Consider the following 21,938-nt stretch of genomic DNA (forward strand, 5'->3'; position numbering starts at 1 on the left):
CTTGGCCTTTGACCTTACTGGGTGTGTGCATACATAACTGGCTCTTTGTTGACCCTGCAGTAGACTAATAAACTGACTGACCTCTGACCCTGACCAGAGTAAGCAGCAGGTAAGAAAGGGATGAATGAATGCGTACATGTTTTTATATTTCTTGTCTGAAAACTTGAAACAATGCAACAGATTTTATTTTCAGAAGCTGAAACACCATTTTTAATAATGGCCAAAGGAAATGACATGAAAGCCGTTCCATGTGTGGTAATTGTCTTTGTGTGTTGAACAGATTTTTTGTGCAGGGAAAAATAACGACACTGCTTGAATTTCATCAGATTGTTTTACTAGATTGTGCTTTCCGTCGGTTTGCTGCTTCCTGACTCAGCGGGAGCTAAAGCGACGCGTGTCCTGACGGCGCCAGCAGGCTGAAGTCCAGACCTGTGAGTAAATGTAAGCAGATCAATGAGGGGCTGCAGTCTGGCTGCTTGGAGCTCAGTCAGGTGGGTCATGGGTCGTCGGTCGGCCAGAACTGCACATGTTTTCCTGAAAGAGGAAAAACAGTATGATTTCACACACACACTGCACTGCAGAAATGTTTCCGTTTCATTTAGAAAAGCTCACCTGTGTTGGGTCAGTGCTGACGCTCTTCATCTGTCGTTTTGAGAAAATGAACCAGGACACCCAGGAGGGGAGGGAAGAACCGGGGTTTTGCACCTTCAACCCAGAGCTGATGCAGACGGAGAGCTTCAGGGCTCTGGCTGGAAGCTGAATGAAGCCCTGGAAGCATATCCTCTCTGATGCTTCAGGGATAATGATGTGGATTATTTTGGAGAAGACGTCTCCTCTCTGCTGCAGTGGCGCCTTTTGGTCGCTGGAGGCGCCACAAGCCGAGGATTGGGAAAGTTTGGAAGAAGATAATTTATGATTTTTCTTAAAAACTTCTTCTGCCGGAGCTTCACTGTCGCTACTATCCCGCCTGCAGCAGACAGAGAGCCCTGCGGCCGACACCAGGCGCTCTCCTCGGCGGAGAATCCTCCACTCGGACCAGCGGGATGATCCGCCGCGCTGCGCCGGGGAGTCGCGCAGCGTCCCTCCGGCCAGTCCGAGGCTGTATGCCGCCGAGGCAGGCCGCTTGGTCGGCGGGTTCCGGGTCCAGATGTTCCCCCTGCAGCGGAGCACGGCAGACAGGGCCGAGGCGGAGGGGGTGGAAGCCATGGAGAGAAGGAGTCGGTTCGTCCTGGAGGTCCGCAGCCGAGCAGAGAATCACATAATGAGGCTTGGAGAGGCTACAGGAGGGGAGCAGCGGAGGACCGGGGGGTCCGGGCCATGTTCCTGTCCCACAGGGGTGTGTCTTCAAGGAGCTGTCATGAGACTCAGCACCAAATAAAACTGGGTCAAAGGTCTTAATTTAGCTTCCAGAGCAGAGAAACACATGAACAGCAACAACACTGATTACACAAGTCAGGATATTCAGCTAGAATCTGAGAAATTATCATTCAGAAAGTTCATATCTGACAGAAACACAGCAGCTGAAAGACTGAGCAAAATCCAGACCTGTTGTTACGGCCACAAGGCTCATCAGCAACTAGAAAATACTGTCAAAGCTCCATAATAGAAAGGTTAGTGGAAGGAAAAACTGCAGTAGAGCACTCCAGCTGGTGTCAGAGCCACCAGAACCACCAGACACAGATGGGTCCAGAACAACCATCACCGTCCATGTGATGGAACCTGAAGGAACCCGAGACACAAGCAGAACCAGTCCTAACTCACAAAACTAAAGGTTGCATTTTAGTTGGGAATCAAAACGTGGAGAGGTCCAGAACCTGAGCTGCTAAAGGTCCAGTGTGAGGTTTCCTAAAATCTACAGGAAAATATTCACACTTAAACATTTTATCACATTAAAGTCACAAACTCAAATGATTTTATTTAGATTTTTTAGTTTTAGGTTTAAATCAAATAAGTTTGCAAAAATAACTTTTGATACAATTTCTTCAGTAGGATGTTGATCGTAGAAATGCTACAAAGCTTAAAGATCCAAAGAATTATATAAAAAAAATAGATTTAAACAAACAATACTGTTGTGGAAATTTAATGGACTTTTTGTGTTTTAGTTGACAATTTGTTTAGCCAGAGTGCAGACCCCTGGTTTAACCCAAACTACTAAATTAACTAAAATAATAAAATATCCCTTCCTTTAGGTTTAAAATTTTCTGATTATTTTTTTTCCACCAGACAAAAATGGACAGCAGCTGATTTTCAGAGCTACACTCACAATCTGCAACAGAACGGCAGAAAAAGAAACAAATCTAGATGTTGCAATGGTCTAGTCAAAGTCCAGACCTGAAGGTAGCTGAAATTAAAAGGACTTCTGTTTATTTCGGGTGTTGTTCCTGTAATGTGGGATCTGATTTGGATGCCCGGATGTTTCCTGACATTCCCACATGCTCTCTGTTGCCCTGAGTTATGGACCCGGCATCAAGCAGCGGGTCGGCATGTGGTGGAACCAGCTGGTCCACCTGGACCCGCTGAGCCCGAACTGGACCCGCTCTCAGCTGGTGTGCTTTCACCACCAGATGGTGTCCGGTGTCATGGTTCTGGGAAGTGACAGATAAAATAACTCAGATTCTCCTGGAAACGTTTGAATAGAAGCAGTTTTATTGAATCTGATGCCTGTCAATATCTGTACATGATTTCTGTTTAGAGTTCCGGGTATAAATAAGGAGGTTTAAGTGCTTCGCATGTTCTGGAGTCGATTCTCCTCCTGATTCTGTTTCACATTCAGGTTCTGTCAGTGGAAAGTCGCTGAGAGACGCAGTCAAAAACCAACCAGTAATTATCCATTTTCATAAGAGAAAATGTTACAGTTTTACATTCATTCATTTATAAATGTCACAGTTTCAAAGTAGATATTTAATTAGCTAATTATTTAGCTTTCTAATTAAATATTTAGCTTGGAACAACATTTTTAGTTTGAAGTTAAATATTTAATTTGCTAACTAAACAATGAGCCTGAACAATGGGAAAAGATGACTGAAAGATTCATTTCCATATTTTCTCTTGTGATGGTTAAATAATAAATTATTGCTGTTAATTTTTCAATGTATTGTCACAGATGGAACGCCATATCCTTCACATTCAGCCTGGAGAAACGCCACCATCTTGCTCTTCCTCATTCCTTCACCGCTTCAAACCTGTAGTAGAATCTCAGAGTGGTCCTTCCTGACCCCTTAGGGGTCAAAGTTCTTCATGCTTAGCCGGGAAAAAAGCCTCCATCTTGTTCTTCCTCATTCCTCCTTCCTTCACCGTTTCACACCCGGAGTAAAACCTCAGCGCACCCCTCAGGCCCCGCCCCCTCAGGGTGAGTCCGGTTCAAAGTTCTCGCTGCTCTCATGTGAGGAGCCAGTAAAGTTCCCGCTGGGTCTGCTGAGTATGGGAACTCTGGGGATGATGACGAAGGCTAGGATGCCCACCATCATCAGCGCCACGGTGATGGTGATGATGGACGCCACCACGGCGTAGTAGCAGCGGTCGGAGTGGAACAGGCGCCGCATGCGGCCCCTCATCCTGCTTGGTGGTCTGCCCACGTCCACCATGGTGGGCGGGGCGCTGCCCTCCTCTGCAGCGGCCAAGTCGGCGCCCTGGGCGGCCGCCGGCGGGGCATGGTGCTTCTTGACGGGCAGGTTGATGGCGGCGGGCTTGGTGGCGGGGAGCGGGTGCTTCAGCAGCAGCCGGCCCTTGCTGCGCTGGAAGCGGACGGACAGCGCGCGGCGCATGTCGGCCGGCAGGCGGCCGATGATGTCCTGGTTGTTGCCCAGGCGGGGCAGGTCGCGGCCGTGGGGCAGCTCGGTCAGGACGCGGCACACGGGGCACGACAGCGTCTTGATCTCTGGCGACGTGACGTTGATGCGTGCCAGGCACTCCAGGCAGAAGGTGTGACCGCAGGCCAGCAGCTTGGGCGTCTTGAAGACGTTGTCATAGGAACAGAAGCACACGGCGCACTCCGTGTCGCCCAGCATGTCCACGGGGGGCGTGTCCCGCCGCTCCGTGCCCTTCCCGTCCCGCCGCTGGGTCTCCTCGCTGCGGCCCCGCCGGCGCCGGTCACCGTGGTGATGCTCCCGCCTCCTCCCTCGCTCCGAGTCACTGCTGCGGGAGCGCCGCGCCTTCTGGGGCCGGTCCTTCTGGGTGGGAGCCGGCTGGCCCGGTTTAGGCTTGACGTTCTGGGCCATCCTGGACCCCCGGAGCCCCTCGTCTCGGGGCCCCTCGTCCCGTCTGCTCATGATGGCTCTCCTTCACCAATCAGCTGTGGAGGACAGAACGCTGAGTTAGGGAATGCTGCAGCGCCGGCTCATGGTGACGAAGCACACAGGTGACTAATGAAGGCCTTTTGTTTTCCTTTCACTAAACTTTCTCAGGGACCTGCTGGTTCGGTTAGAGGACGTTCCACCAGCAGATCAAACTCTGTTTCCAACATGAAAACAGGAAGTTAAATAACACAAAATATTACGAAGTATTTCTGTCTGGTTCCTAACGCACATGACATGAGACAGAACTAATTAAAAGGGAACTATTTTATTTGTCAATAATTCCCTAATATTCACAATAAAGTCCTGTTTCCACTGGTAGATTAGTTTCTTTTATGGAAAACAAGTCTTATCAGTGAAACAACTGCCAGGGGATCAAAACGGTTCACAGGGTTTGTCCAGGCGCTGAAATCCTTGAATTTCATTCAGATGTTTGAAAGTCGAAACAGCTTCAAACTGAACCGTTCTGTAATAAAGTTAAATGTAACATTTGTTTACAGTTTTACGGTTTATTTAAAAATAAAAATAAATTGTGTCTGTACTTAAATCAGATTAAATTGTTCTTGTCTTAGTTTAGTTAGAATTATAAAGACTATTTCTATTTTCTGAAAGCCAGAAAACTTGAGGACATTTTTAGAGCTGGTTTTGAAACGGCGAGGTGTGTAAGGTGTGTTGGAGGCATTTCAGAACAAAATGTTGTTCTGTTTTAGTTTGTCTGCTCCCTGCTGTAGAGTCCCATCATATTATTAATAACAGTAAAAAAATATCAAAGCACTGAATGGAAACTGCTTTATTTCACTTGGATTATTTTTATATCTAAGGTGAAAAGTTTAAAACTTTTAAAAATGTTTTCCTGCGAAGCGTTTGAACCGTGTTTTTATGAATATTGAGGAATTATTGACTTAAGCTCATATGTGTGTGAAGTTACGTGTCAGTTGGTTCTGTTTGTTTGCAGAAGAAATTAGGCAGAAATCCTCAGCAGTGTTGCAGTGTGGTGTGCAGGTTGGTTATTCTGACCTGATAAGTCGGAAAAGGTCCGATCCGGTGCTCCAATCCGCTCCAGGCGCTCAGGTAATCCTGCTGCGACAACTGGGATCAAAAAACTTCATCACTGAGTAAAGAAAGCCCAGCGGTTCTGACCCGAACTGACAAACCTGGGCTCTTATCGTCTTCTTCACACCCTCGTCTCTCTCTGCCTGTCGCTCGCCCGCCCTCCCTCCCTCGCCGTGTTCTGGTCAGACCGGTCCAACCAGCTGCAGCTCAACCAGGACGTTCAGCCAGAAAACGCTCGGTTCTCCTTCCTGCAGAATAAATGTGATGAGACTCACCTGATCCGATACGAGGCGCCAGAGCTGAAAGAGAGTTCCAGCAGAGCTGCAGCGCATACCCGTCATACCTCAGAACCGGAGCAGAACCGGAGCAGAACCAGAGCAGAACTGCCTCAGCGCCTCCACATGACCAACACACACTCAGAGCCGTTGTCAAACATCACTCTCTTTAATTCTGCACAGTGTTTTGGGTCAAGTGTTGACACAGAACCCAGAGCTGGGTGTGTTTGACCAGAACCTTTAACCTGTTTACGTCTGAAAACATCAGAGGAAAACAAATCACCATAAACTTTATGAGCTCAGATAAACCGTAACCTACTTCTGCACAACCCAGTTCTGTGTGCATTCAGGTCCGTTAATGAGTCTGAGGGGCGTTCAGGTGCAGCAGGAAAAAGCACCGACTGTCCGTCTGGTTTATCATTAAACCCGTCCATAAGCCTGGCCCGGTTCTTCCTCCATGACAGGCTCAACAGCTTTACAGCTCAGATAGTCCAGATGTGTGAGCGTCGCCCCCGGGCCCCCAGGGGCCTCAGCCCAGCTCCTCCCGGGCCCCCCGGGGCCTCAGCCCAGCTCCTCCCGGGCCCCCAGGGGCCTCAGCCCAGCTCCTCCCGGGCCCCCAGGGGCCTCAGCCCAGCTCCTCCCGGGCCCCCAGGGGCCTCAGCCCAGCTCCTCCCGGGCCTTGCCCTGCTTCCGGGGCATCTTCTTGCTGCTGCTGTCCTCCAGCTCTTTGCTCTTGTAGTAGTGAGGCGCCACCTCCAGCAGCCAGCCGCTGTCGATCTCTATCACCTGTTGGCACAGCAAGGAGCCGGATCAGAACCGAACCGCTGGGTTCTGATCCAAACCAACCCGATTCTGATCTGAACCACACCGCTGGGTTCTGTTTGCAACCAGAACCTTCTGGTGGGTCAAACAGGCAGAATCAAAATGGATCTGAATATTAAAAAGCCCCAGAGAGGGTTGTTTAACATTCATATTTATGTTAAAAACATAAGTAAAAGTTTTACCTTCCACACAATTTTCCCTGCGTGTCTGCAGCGCTCTCTGAACAGCAGTCATTACATACATGTCTGTATAAAAGCCTTTTAAATGAAGTTATTAAAGTAATGTTTTGAGCTTTTGACACAGTTTTAATGTTTTCATTTCCTCCATGGGAGGAGCTGGGAAGCTAAGCAGGAAAGAAACAACGTTTCATTCAGTGGATATTTATAGTCATTCTTAATGAATGGAGGCTGGAGGAAATGGGATCGGCTTGTTGAATCCTTTCCGTCATGTTTGTTTTTCTCACATTCAGGTAAAGAATCGCTGCTGTGAGCTGCGGGCAACAGCCAGCTCAAAGGTTCAAGTTGAAACTGTCAGTTATCAACACATCTCTGGAGTTCAGGAGCGTTTTTATCACTGAGTGACTCAAAGGTCAGATTACAGGAACGTGAGTGAAACAAAGACCTTCAGGGAGCCTGGAGAACTGAAGATGGAGGCTGACTGAACAGATTACAGAGCTGATGAATCTGATTTCACTGATGTGTGTGAGTAGGCCTGTAGCAATAAACAATAAATCAATTAATTGCACAATAAATGAAAGTTATTGACCTCATTTTCATTTATCGGCTTTATCGTTTCTTCCTGCCTTTTTCTCTTTCTCTTGATGGCACTGAATGGAAAAAGGCTCAACTCGGTGCTCTGCACCGACCCTCCCTTCCTCGTTTCCTCAGTGTAATGTCCAGCTCACACTACACGATTTTAGAATCGTCGGCCCATTTTCAAAACCTGACATCCCACATTAGCTGATTAACACCTACCTAAGATCGTAGGTGTTGGGTTCGATCGGGCCGTGTGGGGTCCAGCCACACGGCAAGAGCAACGTCAAACACAAGAACCGATTTCTCTCACCGATATTCAGATTTCAGACAGAAAATCCCATCAAAATCCTCTATATCAGCTGTGAATTTAGAGTAAACAGACACGGCTGCTGATGCAGATGCAACAGCGATAGTTTGTGAGCTTATTTTAATCGATTAAAGATGTAACTAAAAGAAAAGGCGTTGGGTAATACTGCAGAAGCAATTAAGCTCTAACTGCTGTCCTTGTCATTTGTGCGGATGTTCTCTGCATGAAATGTTGAATAAACATTAATGTTGTTTCCACATATCATCTCCGATGTCCACTTGACTTTGGGTTGCGCTGTGTCAGCTGTTTGGGATTCCCCTCCTGCTTCGCCCTCAGAAAACACGAAGGGGAATCTGTGCTTTCTGACTGGGTACGGGTCACATTCAACAGGCTGCTTCTCGCTCCCAGTCGGGGAAAACCCCACAGGCTGCAGCGATAAACTGGCCAAGACAATCCAACATGTTGAATATGCCCGATTTAGATTGGAGCGGTCCCGACGTTCTACCGACTGGACCCGATCCGTCCCAACACACCACACACTGTAGTGTGCAGTCGTAAGGTTTGGGGAAAATCAGGGCAAAAAACCCATTGTGTTGTTTGAACTGGGCTTAAGGGAGGAGTGATATGCTCATCCTCTCCATCTAAATCTAACGATTATTGGAGGGCAGGACAGTATACAGACTTCATAATCTGCACTCTCATGGTTGAATGTAGCATTTATTCCCATTTTGGTTTTATGTCGTTGATTTTTTGTTAATGGAGGCTGAGAGTCCATTTTATTTTTGGTTGTTCTGTTAACCAGTTCCAGTTTTAAATGTTGTTTTGAAAATAAAGTGCATCTATTTTTGGCAGGATATTGCTTGCATTATCATGTTATTACCATTAAATCAGTTTAAAATGGTCTTCAAACAATATTATCGTTTATAGCAATACTTTCTGAAACAATTTGTTATGGTGTCAGGCCTAGGAGGCATTAAGCTTCCTGCCTTCCTGCCCGCTGGCTGCAGGGTGTGTTGTTTACATTCCAAACATGCAGCAGAGCTGCTGTCACCTGTCTCATGAACTCCTTGGTGGTGAAGACGAGTTCGTGGTAGATGAGCCAGCGCGGCTGCTCCTCGAACAGCGAGCTGTTGGGATGGACGAACACTGTCTGCTGGTGCTTCACCGTCCGGTAGCCGCCCTTACTGAGCCGCGCCGTGTGGTAGAAGTACCCAGCCGTCACCGCCTGCCGGGGGACACAGGGGCCATCAGGGTCAAAGGTCATCAGGCAGGGACACAGGATGACATTCAATATGAGAGAGACATTTAGAGGTTCAGTTTGTGCTGCTGCTTTCCACAGGACACAAACAGAAACAGCAGCCAAGTTAAAAACGGGTCCATCAGGTTTAATTCTCACTGCAGAATGAAATAAACAACAAGCACAAATATTTAAATCATCCCGTCAAACAAACAGATCCGACATTTGCTTTTTATTCAGCAACTTTTTCAGGAAACGACGGTGCCGGAAAATCTGGTCCAAAGTTCTGGGAACTTATTTCCTGCTTAAATCTGAACTTTGACCCCTCTCTAAAGTTAATAAAAATATCCCGTTCAAAGCAGGGATTTTACAGCTCTTTTCCTGAGTCACTGTTTCATGCAAAAGTATGCAAACAGCGTCCGAGTCCCGTCTGACGAGTCCCGTCTGACGAGTCTTTGTCCTGCCATCTGTTGCCCCGGCGACGGGGCAGCTGCTGCTTTTAGCCGTGTTATATTATCTGTGTGAGCCACATCCAGTCTGTTGTTCCTTTTATACTTTAAATTCAATCATAAAAGCAGAAGAATATTCTAAGTTTTACTGACACTGTGGCAACCTGCCCCACCTTACTGCAGGCTGCAGCTGTTAGTAAAACATCCTAATAAATAAAATGTGAACGCTGACGCCTCTCTGAAGTCTCCAGAGTCTGAATCTGTTGGTATTTTCTGAATTCAGAAATCTAAGAAAGGAAAAGCTGCAAAGTGTTTCAGTGATAGTTGAGCTGTGACGAGACGGACAGAAACACTCCGTCCATCCCTGCTGTGGTTGAGGTTGGGCCCGCCGGTCCAACACACCCGGCACCGCCTCAGATAAGCTGAGGTGTCGGTTCCTCTGTTTGCTAGCAGCCTCAGCTCTTCTGGTTCTGCTCCACACAGCCGGGAAGAGAAACACGGATCAGAACTCCTCAGAATAACTCCCTGTTGGACGCAGCGGGACTCGGGTCTCTGAGATTCGCCTCCTGAAGTCGCAGTTTTGTTCTGTGAATGAACCCGACACCTTCGGTTCCAGGAGGCCTGAGCAGCTTCCAGGGAACAGGATTAAAAAAGGTGTGAAGGAGTTTATTCATCTGCTGAAGCAACAGAAAACAGACCTGAACAGGAAGGTTTTCATTTGGGCCGAAAATGTCAGAGGCTCAAATTCACACATTGACTCACAGAAATCATTTATTAAACACTGTTTATGTTCATGATGGAGAGAATGACTGATGAAGCTCTGTGAAGAGCTAAGATAGAAAACTGTAGATTCCAACTGCTGCTCAGAGATCGGACCGGCGCTCCATGAACAGTTTCCCTGTTGAGTCTTTGTGAAAGAACCCAGGAAACCCGAGAGGATTTTTAGGAAAGTGAACCTTTTGTTTTGCAGATTTTATCTGGAGGAGACGTCAGCGAGAAAACAGAGCAGGACACGTTTTGTTCCTCATTTCAGACGGCAGGGAAACGCTGTGGAAGGACGACCGCTCTGTGAGCAGGACTGACCTTACGGATGGGGACGTTGTCCCCGCTGCAGCTGACCACCTCCACCTCGATGCGCTCCATCAGACCCTCCAGCTGGTCCCGGACGTCCCGGGCTCGCCTCATGGAGCGGAACTGGATGAAGTTCTCGTAGCACCACTGGGTGGAGTAGCCACTCTCCACCCACTGGGGACGAAGCAGAGCGGGACACAGCTTAGAGACAGAACCAGCAGAACCAACAGAACCAGCAGAACCAACAGAACCAGCAGAACCAACAGCTGTCCGGACCACACGTCTGGACTGAGATCCTCAGACTTGAAACCAAACAGCTTTAATTCAGAGAAAAAGGATCGTTTAGAAGAACAGGATTCATGTTTATGGAGCTCTGACTGCATACAGCTACCTAAAAATTAATAGTCACTGTTATTGTTATAATGACAGTACCACAAAATACTGTGATAAACTGTAAGGTCATGTTATCAGTTCTTCAGAACTGTCCCGGCTGTGTCCAGTCTGGCCTGTTTGTTCCTGAGGCTCATGAATGATTTGAATCTTGCAGTGAACATCTGGTTTTTTCTCAGAGCTCGTCTGCAGAGCGGATTCTGCTCTAGTGGGACATGGCGGATCGATGCAGCTCGCGTTTTTAACGAGCAGCGTCGCCCGGGTTACCGCTCACCTGTGTGTAGACGTTGAGCAGCACCAGGTGGTCTCCGCCCGGAACCACGAAGTTCATCCTGGCGTTGTCGGCGTGCACCACCTTGTCTTTGGGCCGGTAGAAGATGGAGTTGTTCACCGACAGCATGGCGGCGATGGTCAGCACTTCCTCTGAACACTTGTACCTGGAAACCATGGAAACGAGCATGATCATGTCTGATTTAACTCTTCCTCATAGTGAGAAGTGAAGCTGTGCCACTCACTGCTCTGAGGCCAGGATCATTTTACTCAGCATGGGATCCACCGGTAACTCGGCCATTCTGCGACCCAGCTGGAGCAGAACCAAAACAACCGGCTTCAGTTCAGATAAACACTCCCTCAGTCATCAGTGATTAACGAAGCCGGCCGGCCGGGAAGCACCGAGTCATCCCTCGGTGTGAGGAAGTCAGTGACTCAGCAACACGTGACAAACACCAGGTATAGAAATATGCACAAGATCCAGATGGATCTGGTTCTGTTAAATCTGGAGATAACAGATGAACCTGAACGCATCACCAACATCTGATGCCTTCAGGTTGAGAATGCAGTTACTCTGAGCCTCCTTCACTTGATTCACTTCATCATAAATGTGTTTCCACAACACTGCAGACATACTTCTAACTATTTATGATTATTGCACAGGTAAGGTGATAAAGTTCTGATTCCTTTTGGGAATAATAAAAACCTGATCTTTGACCTTTGTTTGGCCTCCAGGTGTCAGTAATAAGACAATAAAAGCTGAAAAGCATTGATCAGTGCATCACGTGTCACTTCCTCCCATTCAGGGACTGTTTATCATTATGAGCTGCATGTTGACACCTGATCATGGTAAACATGCAGCAACGCTCAGCTCGGGGCGCTACGGCGACGCTCAGCTCGGGGCGCTACGGCGACGCTCAGCTCGGGGCGCTACGGCGACGCCTCAGCTCGGGGCGCTACGGCGACGCCGCAGTTGTATTAAGAATAGTTTTGTATTGCAGGTTTAGAAGTAAGTGGTAACGTGGGTTTTTCTGGTACGGTGCCATACGCAGCGCTACGCAGTGAGCTGAGATAAAACGTGAAGGACTGAACCTTGGTGAGCTCCCCCAGGTGGTTGAGGGCTCCCAGCGCGTACAGCTGCTCCAGAGCCAGCACCAGGGTCTCATGGGGGGGCGGGTCCATGAAGTCAAAGTGAATCAGGTCGTTGATTCCTGCACAGACACACAGCAGTGAGCTGGGAGGGCTGCGGTGGGCCAACATGGCCGCGGCGGATCAACATGGCCGCCGTCTCCTCAGACTGACCTAAACTCTTGAGCAGCAGCACCACGTTGCCCAGGTTGGTCCTCTGGATCTCAGGGACCGTCGTCTCCTCCATCTCGTGTTTGAAGGCCCAGGCCGTGTAGAGGCGGAAACATTTCCCAGCAGCCACTCTGCCTGCCCGCCCTGCTCTCTGATTGGCTGAAGCCTGACAGCAGGAGACACATGATTATTAACCAACCACAGCAGAAAATAAACATAAAACTGAATCAATAACATCATTTCATGGAGTTGCCATGTTGGTTTCTATGGTAACGTTTTTGAACAGAGATCAGGACACACAGAAAGTGTCAGCAGGTGTGTGGACAAACTTCCTGTCTGATTCCTCCTGATGCTTAGGATTTTGTTAAGCACACCAGTCTCTGCTGCAGTAAAACAGACCCACAACATGATGCTGCCACCTCTGTGCTTCACTGTGAGCTTCCTCCTTCTCCTCCAAACACAATGATGCTCATTATGACCAAACACTTTTCACATGTTGATGTTTTTCAGCTGCAGATCATCGTTTGCCTCAAATGATGGAGCGTTCACTGATGGAATGTTGTTATCGCATTTCAGGCAATAAAATGTTGATTTTCTTTAAAAAAATGAACGGAATATTTGCTTATTTTCAGTTTTTTATGCATTTCAAACATTGTAAATGGCCTAAAGAAAAATGTGTGGTGTGCCATTTTGAGCCCAACCACTCAATCATCAGAATGACTTCAGGTTTTTGTCTCAGAGGTTATTTATAATTTTTTATTTCCTGTTGCTTTTGGAGCCGTGGTTTCTTCCAGCCCAGTTGGTACCGGATCCGTTTCGCTGTGGATAGAAGAAGCTTCAGCAGGATTTTCTGCAGCTTCTGGAAACAGGAGCTGACCATGAAGCAGACCTGTGGAGGAACACGGCGCTCGGCCTGATGGCTTCAGATTGTTTCATGTTGTCACACCTTAAAATACAAACATCCACAGCTGAGCCTGCAGGTAACTCAGATTAATCCATCAGAAACTGTGAAATCCCCAAACAGGAACAGTTTCATTGAATTTAATGTTGGAGACAAAAAGACTTTGTTTTATGCAGCGTATGCAAATATCTGCCTTTAACTCCATAAATATAAACGTTCAGCATGAGTTTAGCGCACACTGTGGGGAACAGTGAGGACAGAGCAGAAACAGCTGCTAATTAAGTTATTTTGTATTTGGCAGCTGCAGCTGCAGTTACATTCAACAAATTTCCATAATTTGTTTTATAGAAACTTCACAAGAGTCTGTAACACTCCTGATCTCCATCAGAGCAGCTTCCTCATAAAGATAAAACCATAACAGTTAGAGCTTCTCCAGTAAACCCTCCTCTGACGGAAAGCTGCAGCCGGTTAAACATTAAGAAGAGCAGAGCTTCCTGTACCCTGGAGCAAGGCGTGACAATGAGCGACTCCATGCCCGTGCGCGCGTTGTAGCTCTTCTGTTTGCAGAAGCCGGGGTCGATGACGTAGATGATGCCGTCTATGGTCAGAGACGTTTCTGCGATGTTGGTGGCCACCACCACCTGGGAGTGGAGAGACCAGACAGGAAGTGGAGGTTAGCGCTCTGATCCACAGCTTCCCTGCAGAGCTGTTCCAGCTCACAGCAACTCGTCTGGGAAGAGCTATTGCTCTTCTGTTTCCTGGGATGAAACTTTACACTCTGTGACTTTCTGGGTGGAAAGCCTCGGCGTTCCGAGGAGACGGACTCACCTTCCGGGCTCCAGGAGGAGTCGGGCTGAAGATCTTGGCCTGCATGTCGGACGGCAGGTTGGCGTAGATGGGCAGGACGACCAGCTCAGCGATCTTTGACCCCAGACGCCTGCATCTCTCCTGCAGCATCTCGCAGCACGCTTCGATCTCCTCCTGCAAACCCACAGGAGGAGTTGGTTCCTCTTACAGCAGGAAGCAGAGATGCAGTTTGATCCATCACAGATACTTTAAAAACTTCCTGAGCGTTTAATCGAATTAAAAATATGGAAATATCAGTGAAAAAGGAACAAACTTTGAATTGTTAATCCGTTTCTGACCTGCAGTTTATTAATACAGAAACTATAAAACAATAACATAAGCTCCCAGAATGAGGAGAGGATCCATGTTGACACACGACACAAAGCGGTAAGCAGAAAGGAGAGAGGCTCACAAGTTTTCAACCGCAAACAGCAGCTCATATTTTCCTCACTGTTTAGAGTGGCACAGGTGCGTTTCTAATACCAACACCTTCCTGTGGACCGTCACACTGATGCTGGTTCAGATGGCCGCACACAACAGCGCCACCTACTGATCAATGCTTCCAACGCAATGCTAACTATAAAAACAGATCCATAAGCAATAAATCTGCTGCATACAACTGAGTCATTTTACTTTCCTATTATCTTCTGAAGTGAAAAGTATTCATACCTTCTGGAACCAACTGGAAGCATTTCACATTTTGTGAAGCAGAAAAAAAAGATCGTTTTGTTTTCTGGATATTTTACAGATAAAATTCCTGCTGCTTGATGTTTGACAGAAAGCGAACCTGTCCGGTGAGGAAGACCAGGATGTCTCCGGGAGGCTGGGTGACGTGAATCTGCAGCACTGAAACCACACAAGCATCCAGGTAATCCGCCTCCGGAGCCTTCACACACACACACACACACACACACACACACACACACCACGACAGTCAGTCCACAGAGGCTTTTCATGTTAACTGTTTTACATCCAATTAAAGGAGCAAAAGGTCAAGACGACGTCACTGAGATCACAGGTACAAAAAACATTTTATATACAGAAAAACACTTGAAACAACAGATAAATAGAAGTAGAGTTGTGTTATGTGCATTAATATGGTAATAGATGTCACATTATTCCATAATCTAAGCCAGACTAAAACAGCAGAGTCTTGAGGAACCCCACGAGATTTTGTTAGCTCAGATTAAGAACTGAACTGCCAAGTGACAAAGTTTAATTTAGTTTATTTTGAATATTATTGGAAAATAAAAATAAACTAAACATATAAACAATGATGAAGAAACACATTAAAGTGCAGCTTTCTGAAACGTTCAGAATGAAGCAGGAAGGAAAAAAGAATGAAAGAACAAACTGATCGTAGAACTGAGTACATTTCTGAACCAACAGGTTAACTTCTCTACGAAGGCGAAATCTAGAACCGCTAAAGAATTTCAAAAAGTCTGTTTTCCAATAATCAGGAAGGAGAAAATACTCAATTAAGGATTTTCAGAATAAATCTGTTTCTAAAAATAAACCGTCGACTTACTTTAGTGTAGAAAATGTCGACGGGGAATCTCCTGCCAGGAATCCTGAACACCGGAGCGTCGTCGAAGAAGCAGGAAAATCGCTCCGTGTCCAGCGTGGCGCTGGCCACCAGAACCTTCAGGTCGGGTCGGAACCGAGCGATGTCTTTGATGAGGCCGAACAGGATGTCGGTGTGGAGCGTTCGCTCGTGGGCCTCATCGATGATGATCACACTGCAGAGGGAACCGAACCAACAAAACCGATAAACCAGGGCCACAGAGAGCAGATCTTATTTTTTATTTTAAAAAAGTTCATTTATTGTGCATTTTTAGTAATGGGAGCTCTACCAAAAGTATATATGTTTTCCTTATTATCCATAGTTTCCTAGATTTTTGGGGTCGACTGTTTTTTTTGTCCAGAAAAAAAACCTTGAATCTGATAAGAACCAGATTTGTGTTGCCGTTTCTTTAAATGCTGTAATCAGACACTTTTAATGAGCCGAGTCTGCCTTCAGTAAACGTCACCTAAAGGGAAACAAACCACATGGATAATTCAAGGAAAATACTGTTTCCTGAAGCTAGAAACCCAGTTCAACACTGACCTTAAGCTACATAAAAAAGTAAGATTAAAACATAAATCACTCCACGAGACGTAAATGGACACATTTGGTCCAAAGAACTGACTTAAAATCACACTTTCATATACTTGGCTCCCCGTCCAGGAGCTAGAAGTGAATACATGATATAAAATGTTGCTCTGAGGTCCATCTGGAGGTGAATGTGGATTTTTGGGACTTTATTTTGAAGTAATCGTCTCCTCTACCTGTAGCTGGCCAGGTCGGGTTCAGTCAGGAACTCTCGGAGCAGCATCCCGTCCGTCATGTACTTCAGCACGGTGCGTTCAGACGTGCAGTCCTCGAAGCGGATGCTGTACCCCACCTGCACGACACCACCAAATAAAAGGTTACAGGGACGGTTTGAACCCTGGATGCAGGTCCTAACCTCCGGGCTCACCTCGTTACCCAGCTTCACGCTCATCTCCTCGGCAACGCGGGCCGCCACAGACATGGCCGCCACCCGGCGGGGCTGCGTGCAGCCGATCTTCATCCCTCCTTTGGTGTAGCCCTGCAACAGAAGAGGCAGGTTTTTATCATTATTTTTCAATTAAGAATTCCCCCAAAAGTATATTTATCTGTGTATTTTTTTATCTCAGCTCTGCAGTAAAATGTGTTCATGTTGGCATTTGATGAAGGAAGACAATCAGTTAGATATTGATAGTGCAGACTCACGTCCTCCAGCAGGTACTGTGGGATCTGGGTGGTCTTCCCGGAGCCCGTCTCCCCCTCTATGACCAGGATCTGGTGCTCAGTGATGGCGGCCAGCAGGTCCTCCCTGTAGGGGAAGATGGGCAGGCTGCGGCGCACCTCCTGCATGGAGCGCTTCTTCAGCTCGGCCTGCGACAGCGCCGGCTCCGCCTCGTCCTGGACACACCGCCATGGAGCATGTTACCATGGTCACCATGGAGCACGTCGCCATGGAAATGCTTTAACACCAGACTGCTGCTACTGAACCTGAACCAGGTGAAGCTAAATCTGCCACTAGACGAGATTTACAGACAGAAGATTTTTTATTTTTAATGCAAAATGTTTACAGTTATTGTAAAGTTTTGGCTTCATTACTGCCAGTATGTTTTAGAGTCTGTATACTCCAGTTAACAATAAATTGATTACTAAATCAGTAAATCAGTTGACAATTATTCCAATAATCGATTCATCACAATAACGTTGAAAAAAAGTAATATGTAATATAAGATATTTGTGATTATGAGGTGGGCTGGGTGGGAAATTGATTTGATCAATTAATCACATTTTTTGTTTTTCAGGATTTTCTTTTTGGAAAATGTGGATTTTTCTCCACAGACGCTCTCCTTGTGTCTCAGAGTGATGTCAGCACGCCGAGGGCGGCCATCTTGATTTACAAGCCTGTTTTACAGCTTTATTTATTTGGACTTTGAATTCAAGTTACTCTACAAAGGACTATTAGGGTCGGGCAAAGATTTTCTCTTTTCAGTACAAGAATAAAGTTGTAGTAATACGATAATAAAGACCTAATATTTAGAGTAATTTTATGAGAACTCCAACTCAAAAAATAAATAATTCTCCAAGATTTTTTCTTATTAAAATAATTTTTTCCTCATAATTTTAAGACAATTACATCTATATTCTGCTAATATCATGACTATGTTCTCTTAATAAAAAAATTCTCATAGCTGACCCTAAAACTCACAGCAGGGCTGATCGAAAATATTTGGTAATATTTGTAATTCCTTATTCAGAAAAGAATGCATGAAAAATATTATAAAAATTTGAAATTGGATGTGGAATAAAAAGAATCAGAGATTTATATTTTTAAGTCATATTCAGCAGTAAATAAAGTTATAAATCGCTGCATAAATCAAATCAGCTTTAAATGACTCATAGTGAGTGAAATAAAACTCTGTGGAACCACAAATCCCAGAATGCACTGCTGCAAGCTGGTGAAGACTGACCTATAAAGTGCAGTGTCTGGTTCCTGCACATAAGGATGATTATTAGAAATAAATATTATTGATGTTGCATTTTGCTTGTTGTGATAAAATATTTGAAACCAAGTTATTTTAAACTGAGCTGCGGTGCCCTCTAGTGGACAGTCTGAGGAACCACAGTCTCATGTGTTCAGGTCAGAGGGTTGGCTGCTGTGAAGCCCCTTCCTGTCCTCTCCAGGTTTGGGTTCAAAGGTCAGTAAATCCTCTAACTGTAACCCTCCTGGATGTTTCTGGAAGCTTGTTGGATCATTAAAGCTTTAGGAAATGTTTTCCTGTCAGCCTGTGAGTGCTGCAGACGGGGCTGACCTTGTCGGAGCGCGTCCCCTTCATGGTGATGGCCGTGCTGACAAAGTCGATCATCTCCTCCTCCTCCAGAACCAGCTGGTACCGGTCCTGCTCCAGCTTCAGGCCCAGCTCGCGCTCCTTCCTGGCTCCGAAGCTGAGGGAGGCCGTCTTCAGCCGCTCCTCCTCCCAGCGGCCCTGCTCCCCCCCGAGCTCCATGGGGGCCTCGTCCAGCTCCAGATCCCTCTGGGGGACGTCCTGCAGGCGGGAGACGCTGGCTGAGCCCGGCTCCGTTTGCTAAGCCATGTTTTCAGACGCTCTGCTCACCTTGCTCCTCCTCTCCTCAGGCATGTAGTAGCGGTTCTTCCTCTCCTCCTGCTCCTTGGCCCCAGCCTGCTTGTAGTCCTTGGCCAGATCCCGGAGGGTCCGCTTGTACTCCAGCTCCCGCCTCTCGCGCTCCGTCAGCTCCTCCTTGGAGAACAGATACTCCTCGTCTATGATCTCCGCCTCCAGGTCCTCCAGCTTCTCCTCCTCTCTTTTCTTCAGATATTCCCAACGGGAACGCTTCCTCAGCTCCGGCAACTGAACGCAGAGAGAGAAACTTTACAACCCGGCTACAATCCAGAAAAACCCAAAGCTGACGATGTGATTCAACCAACCATGTTCTTCTGATCGTCTTCAGCCATCTTCAGTCGTTTCTGAGCTTCTTCATAGGCCTAAAGACAGAAGAAACAGAAGATAAAGCTTCCACCTGTAGGAGGCGCTGTTCCCTCTTTAAAAAAAGCTTAATCCACCTTTTTATCCGTCCGCTCAGCGATGTTCCGCGTCTTTTCTTTGTCTTTCTGCCTGACTCTCTGAGCGAAGGCGTCTCTCTCCTCGATGTCCAGCAGTCGCTCCCTCTCCTCCTTCTCCCACTCCTCTTCTTCTTCTTCTTTCTTCACAGATCTGTGGTCCTCCAAGACAGAACCGCCCCTGAAGTGACAAGAACCAACCGGCTGTTCACAGCTGGAACTCAGTAAAATGTAAAAACTGTTTCTGTGCAACTTCAACACTGAACTCTGATCGAGAACCGCACAGCATTCTGGGAGATGTAGGCAGAGGAAAGGCTTTAACTGCTTAACCTCTCACAGCACGCTAAGCTAGGTAAGGGGGAATCAACTAACTCACTCACTCTTTGGTTACCTAGCAACAACCTGTAGAGTAACTTGCGCAGCAGCCCATCATAAAAACATTGAAGTGGAGTGATGGTAAAAACAGGAAAGGTCACGCCACAGTTTGGAAATATTTCAGATATTTAAAACAAAAAACTAATCAATAATTAACAATATGGATTGATATGAAAGCATTGTATCCAGATACGTTTTCCAGACGCATCGTCCAGCTTTACCTCTTCAGCTTTTCATCGTCGCTCGACGACTCGCTGGCTTTCTTTTGTCTGATGTTCTTCCTCTTGCTTCCTTTGTCCTTGTCTTTCTTCTTCTTGCCTCTCTGTTTGTCAGCCGCCACCTCTTCGCCGCTGTCGCTGTCCTCCAGCAGCGTGTAGGTCCGGTTCTTCCGGTCCATCTCTATGGCCTGGCGCTCCAGGGCTTTGGACGGCTTCTCAACAACCTGCTGACGGGGAATCTGCCACACCACAGAGAAACGTTAGTGGTCCAAGTTTCATCATCAACCGAAAGACCTTGAACCCGATAGAGGAGCCATTAAGGTTTAGGAAGCAGGTACTTTTTCAAACAGTTCCTTTGCGAAGGCAGAGACGCTCTGGTCGATGTCGATTGTTCCCGTCTGCTCCAGGCGGCTCACCAGGTCCTCCGGGCTGGACGCTTTGCGAGCGATGCCAATCATGAACTGGGAGACGTATCTGTCGCTCAAGCCGAGGATGTCATGGAGACGGTCGTTCACCCACTGCTCCAGCTGGGCCATCGCACCTGGAGAAGAAACAGGCGGAGCAGAAACGGTTCAGTTTGGTCAGGAAGTAGAGACAGCAGCTCCAGAAACGACATATGAAACCTTCAGCATAATACGACCAAAAATAATAAGAAAAACCAGGAAATAAACACAACAAAAAAAAAGAATAATAGGAAACTTACAATGAAAAAACAAGACAAACAATCTAGTTACAAAATATTTTCTCCAGACAAAACTCTAAACTTTTTCAGTTTTGTCTGTAAATTTGACTGTAAATTTTTTCAGGTTTAAATTTACAAAGTTTTAGTTTTCATAAAACCAGTTTGTAAAAAACTATAATCAAAGGAGTTAATTTTGAACTAAAGGTCAGGCAATTTAAAAAAGTACTAAATAAGCAAAGAAGAAGTTTTCACAGTGAAACTTTCCATTTCTGGAAAACGGCAATAAATTATTAATTTTTTCAGATTATTCCAAATTGAGGAGGATTCTGGGGAGAAACAGATGCTTCGTGTTTAAATTCACTTGGATTGAGAGACAAGGATATAACAGTTTTAATAAAATCTTTGACTTTTAGCTGACAAAGTTTGGCTCCTTATTATTGTGTTGTTGTTTTTTTATCAGAAGTAAATACAGTTTATGGAAAACGTTAGAAAACAGCAACTGTCAATCTTGAACCAGGTTCAGAATAATGAAAAGTGCAGAAAAACTAACCTTTAGTTTTTCTGCACTTTTACTCAGAACAGCTTAGAAGGTTTAAACAGGTCAATTTTTCTTATTTAAGTTTATTCTATTTGTTATTTTTAGGTGAAAAGAACCAAAGCAACATAAGCAGCTTCACTCACCGATTTCAAAACGATCCAACAACGTTGTAATAGTTTAAAAAAAACCTAATAAAATATTTTTTCTATTGCAGGTAAGAGTTCAGAGTCTGAACGCTTAAAAAATACAAACTGCCGCCTGCAGCCATGGAAAAAAACTATTTCTGAACCTTTATTTTAAAGAAAACTCCCAACAAATTGAATTTGGTTAGCTTAGCTTAGCATGGGGCGCGCTACAGGGGAAACAGGAAACACGTGACTCTACTCTGCTAGGGTCACCAGCAGCGTTCACTGCCCCCTGTGGCCATATTAGGAACGACAACACGTTCAGAACCCTGTTCATATTAAAATGATTTATTTTAACAGTGCATTACTCTAAACCTCGGAGCTCCTAAGCTGAACTAATTCAATAAACAATAATAAAAAAGTAAGAGAGGCAAAAAGAGAGAAAAAAAATACATATAACTTTTGAAAGTCAATTAACGGTAAAATATATTTGGTGCATCTTATCTGCATTAGTGACCCTGTCAGCTCTACATACATACTAGCATTAAGACACTAACGTGTGTTTTTCTACAGAAAAAACAAAACAAAACATTTAGTTCGGATATTGAGAAATCGAAAGACTGATCTAGATTTGGAAAACAAATTAATCTCGTTTCCATATTAGCTTTGCATGATTTATCTTATTGCCACATTCAGGCTACCTGTTGGAGAAGAGAACAAACAAATATACATCATATAGTCACAGTACATATTTTATTTTATTTTTTTCAGTGGCTTTTTAACAATGTCGTATGTTTTCATTATCTGCAAGAAACGAGTTGAGATTATTTTATTTGCATAGTTTACTTGGCGTCACTTAAATTCAATAGTT

General features: G+C 45.9%; 3 protein-coding genes across 6 annotated transcripts; all 3 read right to left on the reverse strand.

The window, feature by feature from the left end:
* Positions 1-168: 168 nt before the first annotated feature.
* LOC103154659 (uncharacterized) lies at positions 169-1,376 on the reverse strand. Of its 3 annotated transcripts, none has more exons than XM_007576016.2 (2): positions 613-1,376; positions 169-534 (listed from the first exon to the last, which is right to left on the reverse strand). In XM_007576016.2, exons 1-2 carry the CDS (start codon positions 1,204-1,206, stop codon positions 484-486), a joined length of 645 nt encoding a protein of 214 aa, XP_007576078.1. In that variant the 5' UTR covers positions 1,207-1,376; the 3' UTR covers positions 169-483. The 3 variants fall into 3 exon arrangements, with proteins under 3 accessions (XP_007576078.1, XP_016518380.1, XP_016518381.1); XM_016662894.1 differs by having other exon boundaries at positions 169-538; positions 588-1,373; XM_016662895.1 differs by having other exon boundaries at positions 169-535; positions 585-1,373.
* Positions 1,377-2,623: 1,247 nt separating this feature from the next.
* On the reverse strand, positions 2,624-5,665 carry rnf183 (ring finger protein 183). Its single transcript, XM_007576018.2, has 2 exons — positions 5,310-5,665; positions 2,624-4,291 (listed from the first exon to the last, which is right to left on the reverse strand). The coding sequence occupies exon 2, from the start codon at positions 4,266-4,268 to the stop codon at positions 3,345-3,347; it is 924 nt and encodes a 307-aa protein (XP_007576080.1). The 5' UTR covers positions 4,269-4,291; positions 5,310-5,665; the 3' UTR covers positions 2,624-3,344.
* A 108-nt stretch (positions 5,666-5,773) lies between these two features.
* Positions 5,774-21,319, reverse strand: dhx16 (DEAH (Asp-Glu-Ala-His) box polypeptide 16). 2 transcript variants are annotated; one of them, XM_007576020.2, is made up of 21 exons: positions 21,086-21,317; positions 20,061-20,263; positions 19,726-19,961; positions 19,133-19,310; positions 18,998-19,054; positions 18,666-18,920; positions 18,363-18,596; positions 16,762-16,953; positions 16,487-16,597; positions 16,296-16,411; positions 15,496-15,706; positions 14,755-14,853; positions 13,950-14,102; positions 13,622-13,762; positions 12,224-12,386; positions 12,014-12,132; positions 11,167-11,234; positions 10,926-11,088; positions 10,274-10,435; positions 8,556-8,729; positions 5,774-6,406 (listed from the first exon to the last, which is right to left on the reverse strand). In XM_007576020.2, the coding sequence occupies exons 2-21, from the start codon at positions 20,256-20,258 to the stop codon at positions 6,278-6,280; spliced, it is 3,159 nt and encodes a 1,052-aa protein (XP_007576082.1). In that variant the 5' UTR covers positions 20,259-20,263; positions 21,086-21,317; the 3' UTR covers positions 5,774-6,277. The 2 variants fall into 2 exon arrangements, with proteins under 2 accessions (XP_007576082.1, XP_016518378.1); XM_016662892.1 differs by lacking the exons at positions 5,774-6,406; positions 8,556-8,729 and adding an exon at positions 8,736-9,867 and having other exon boundaries at positions 21,086-21,319.
* Positions 21,320-21,938: the final 619 nt, after the last annotated feature.

The sequence above is a fragment of the Poecilia formosa genome, unplaced genomic scaffold (assembly GCF_000485575.1).
Source record: "Poecilia formosa unplaced genomic scaffold, Poecilia_formosa-5.1.2 Scaffold394, whole genome shotgun sequence".
NCBI lineage: Eukaryota > Metazoa > Chordata > Actinopteri > Cyprinodontiformes > Poeciliidae > Poecilia > Poecilia formosa.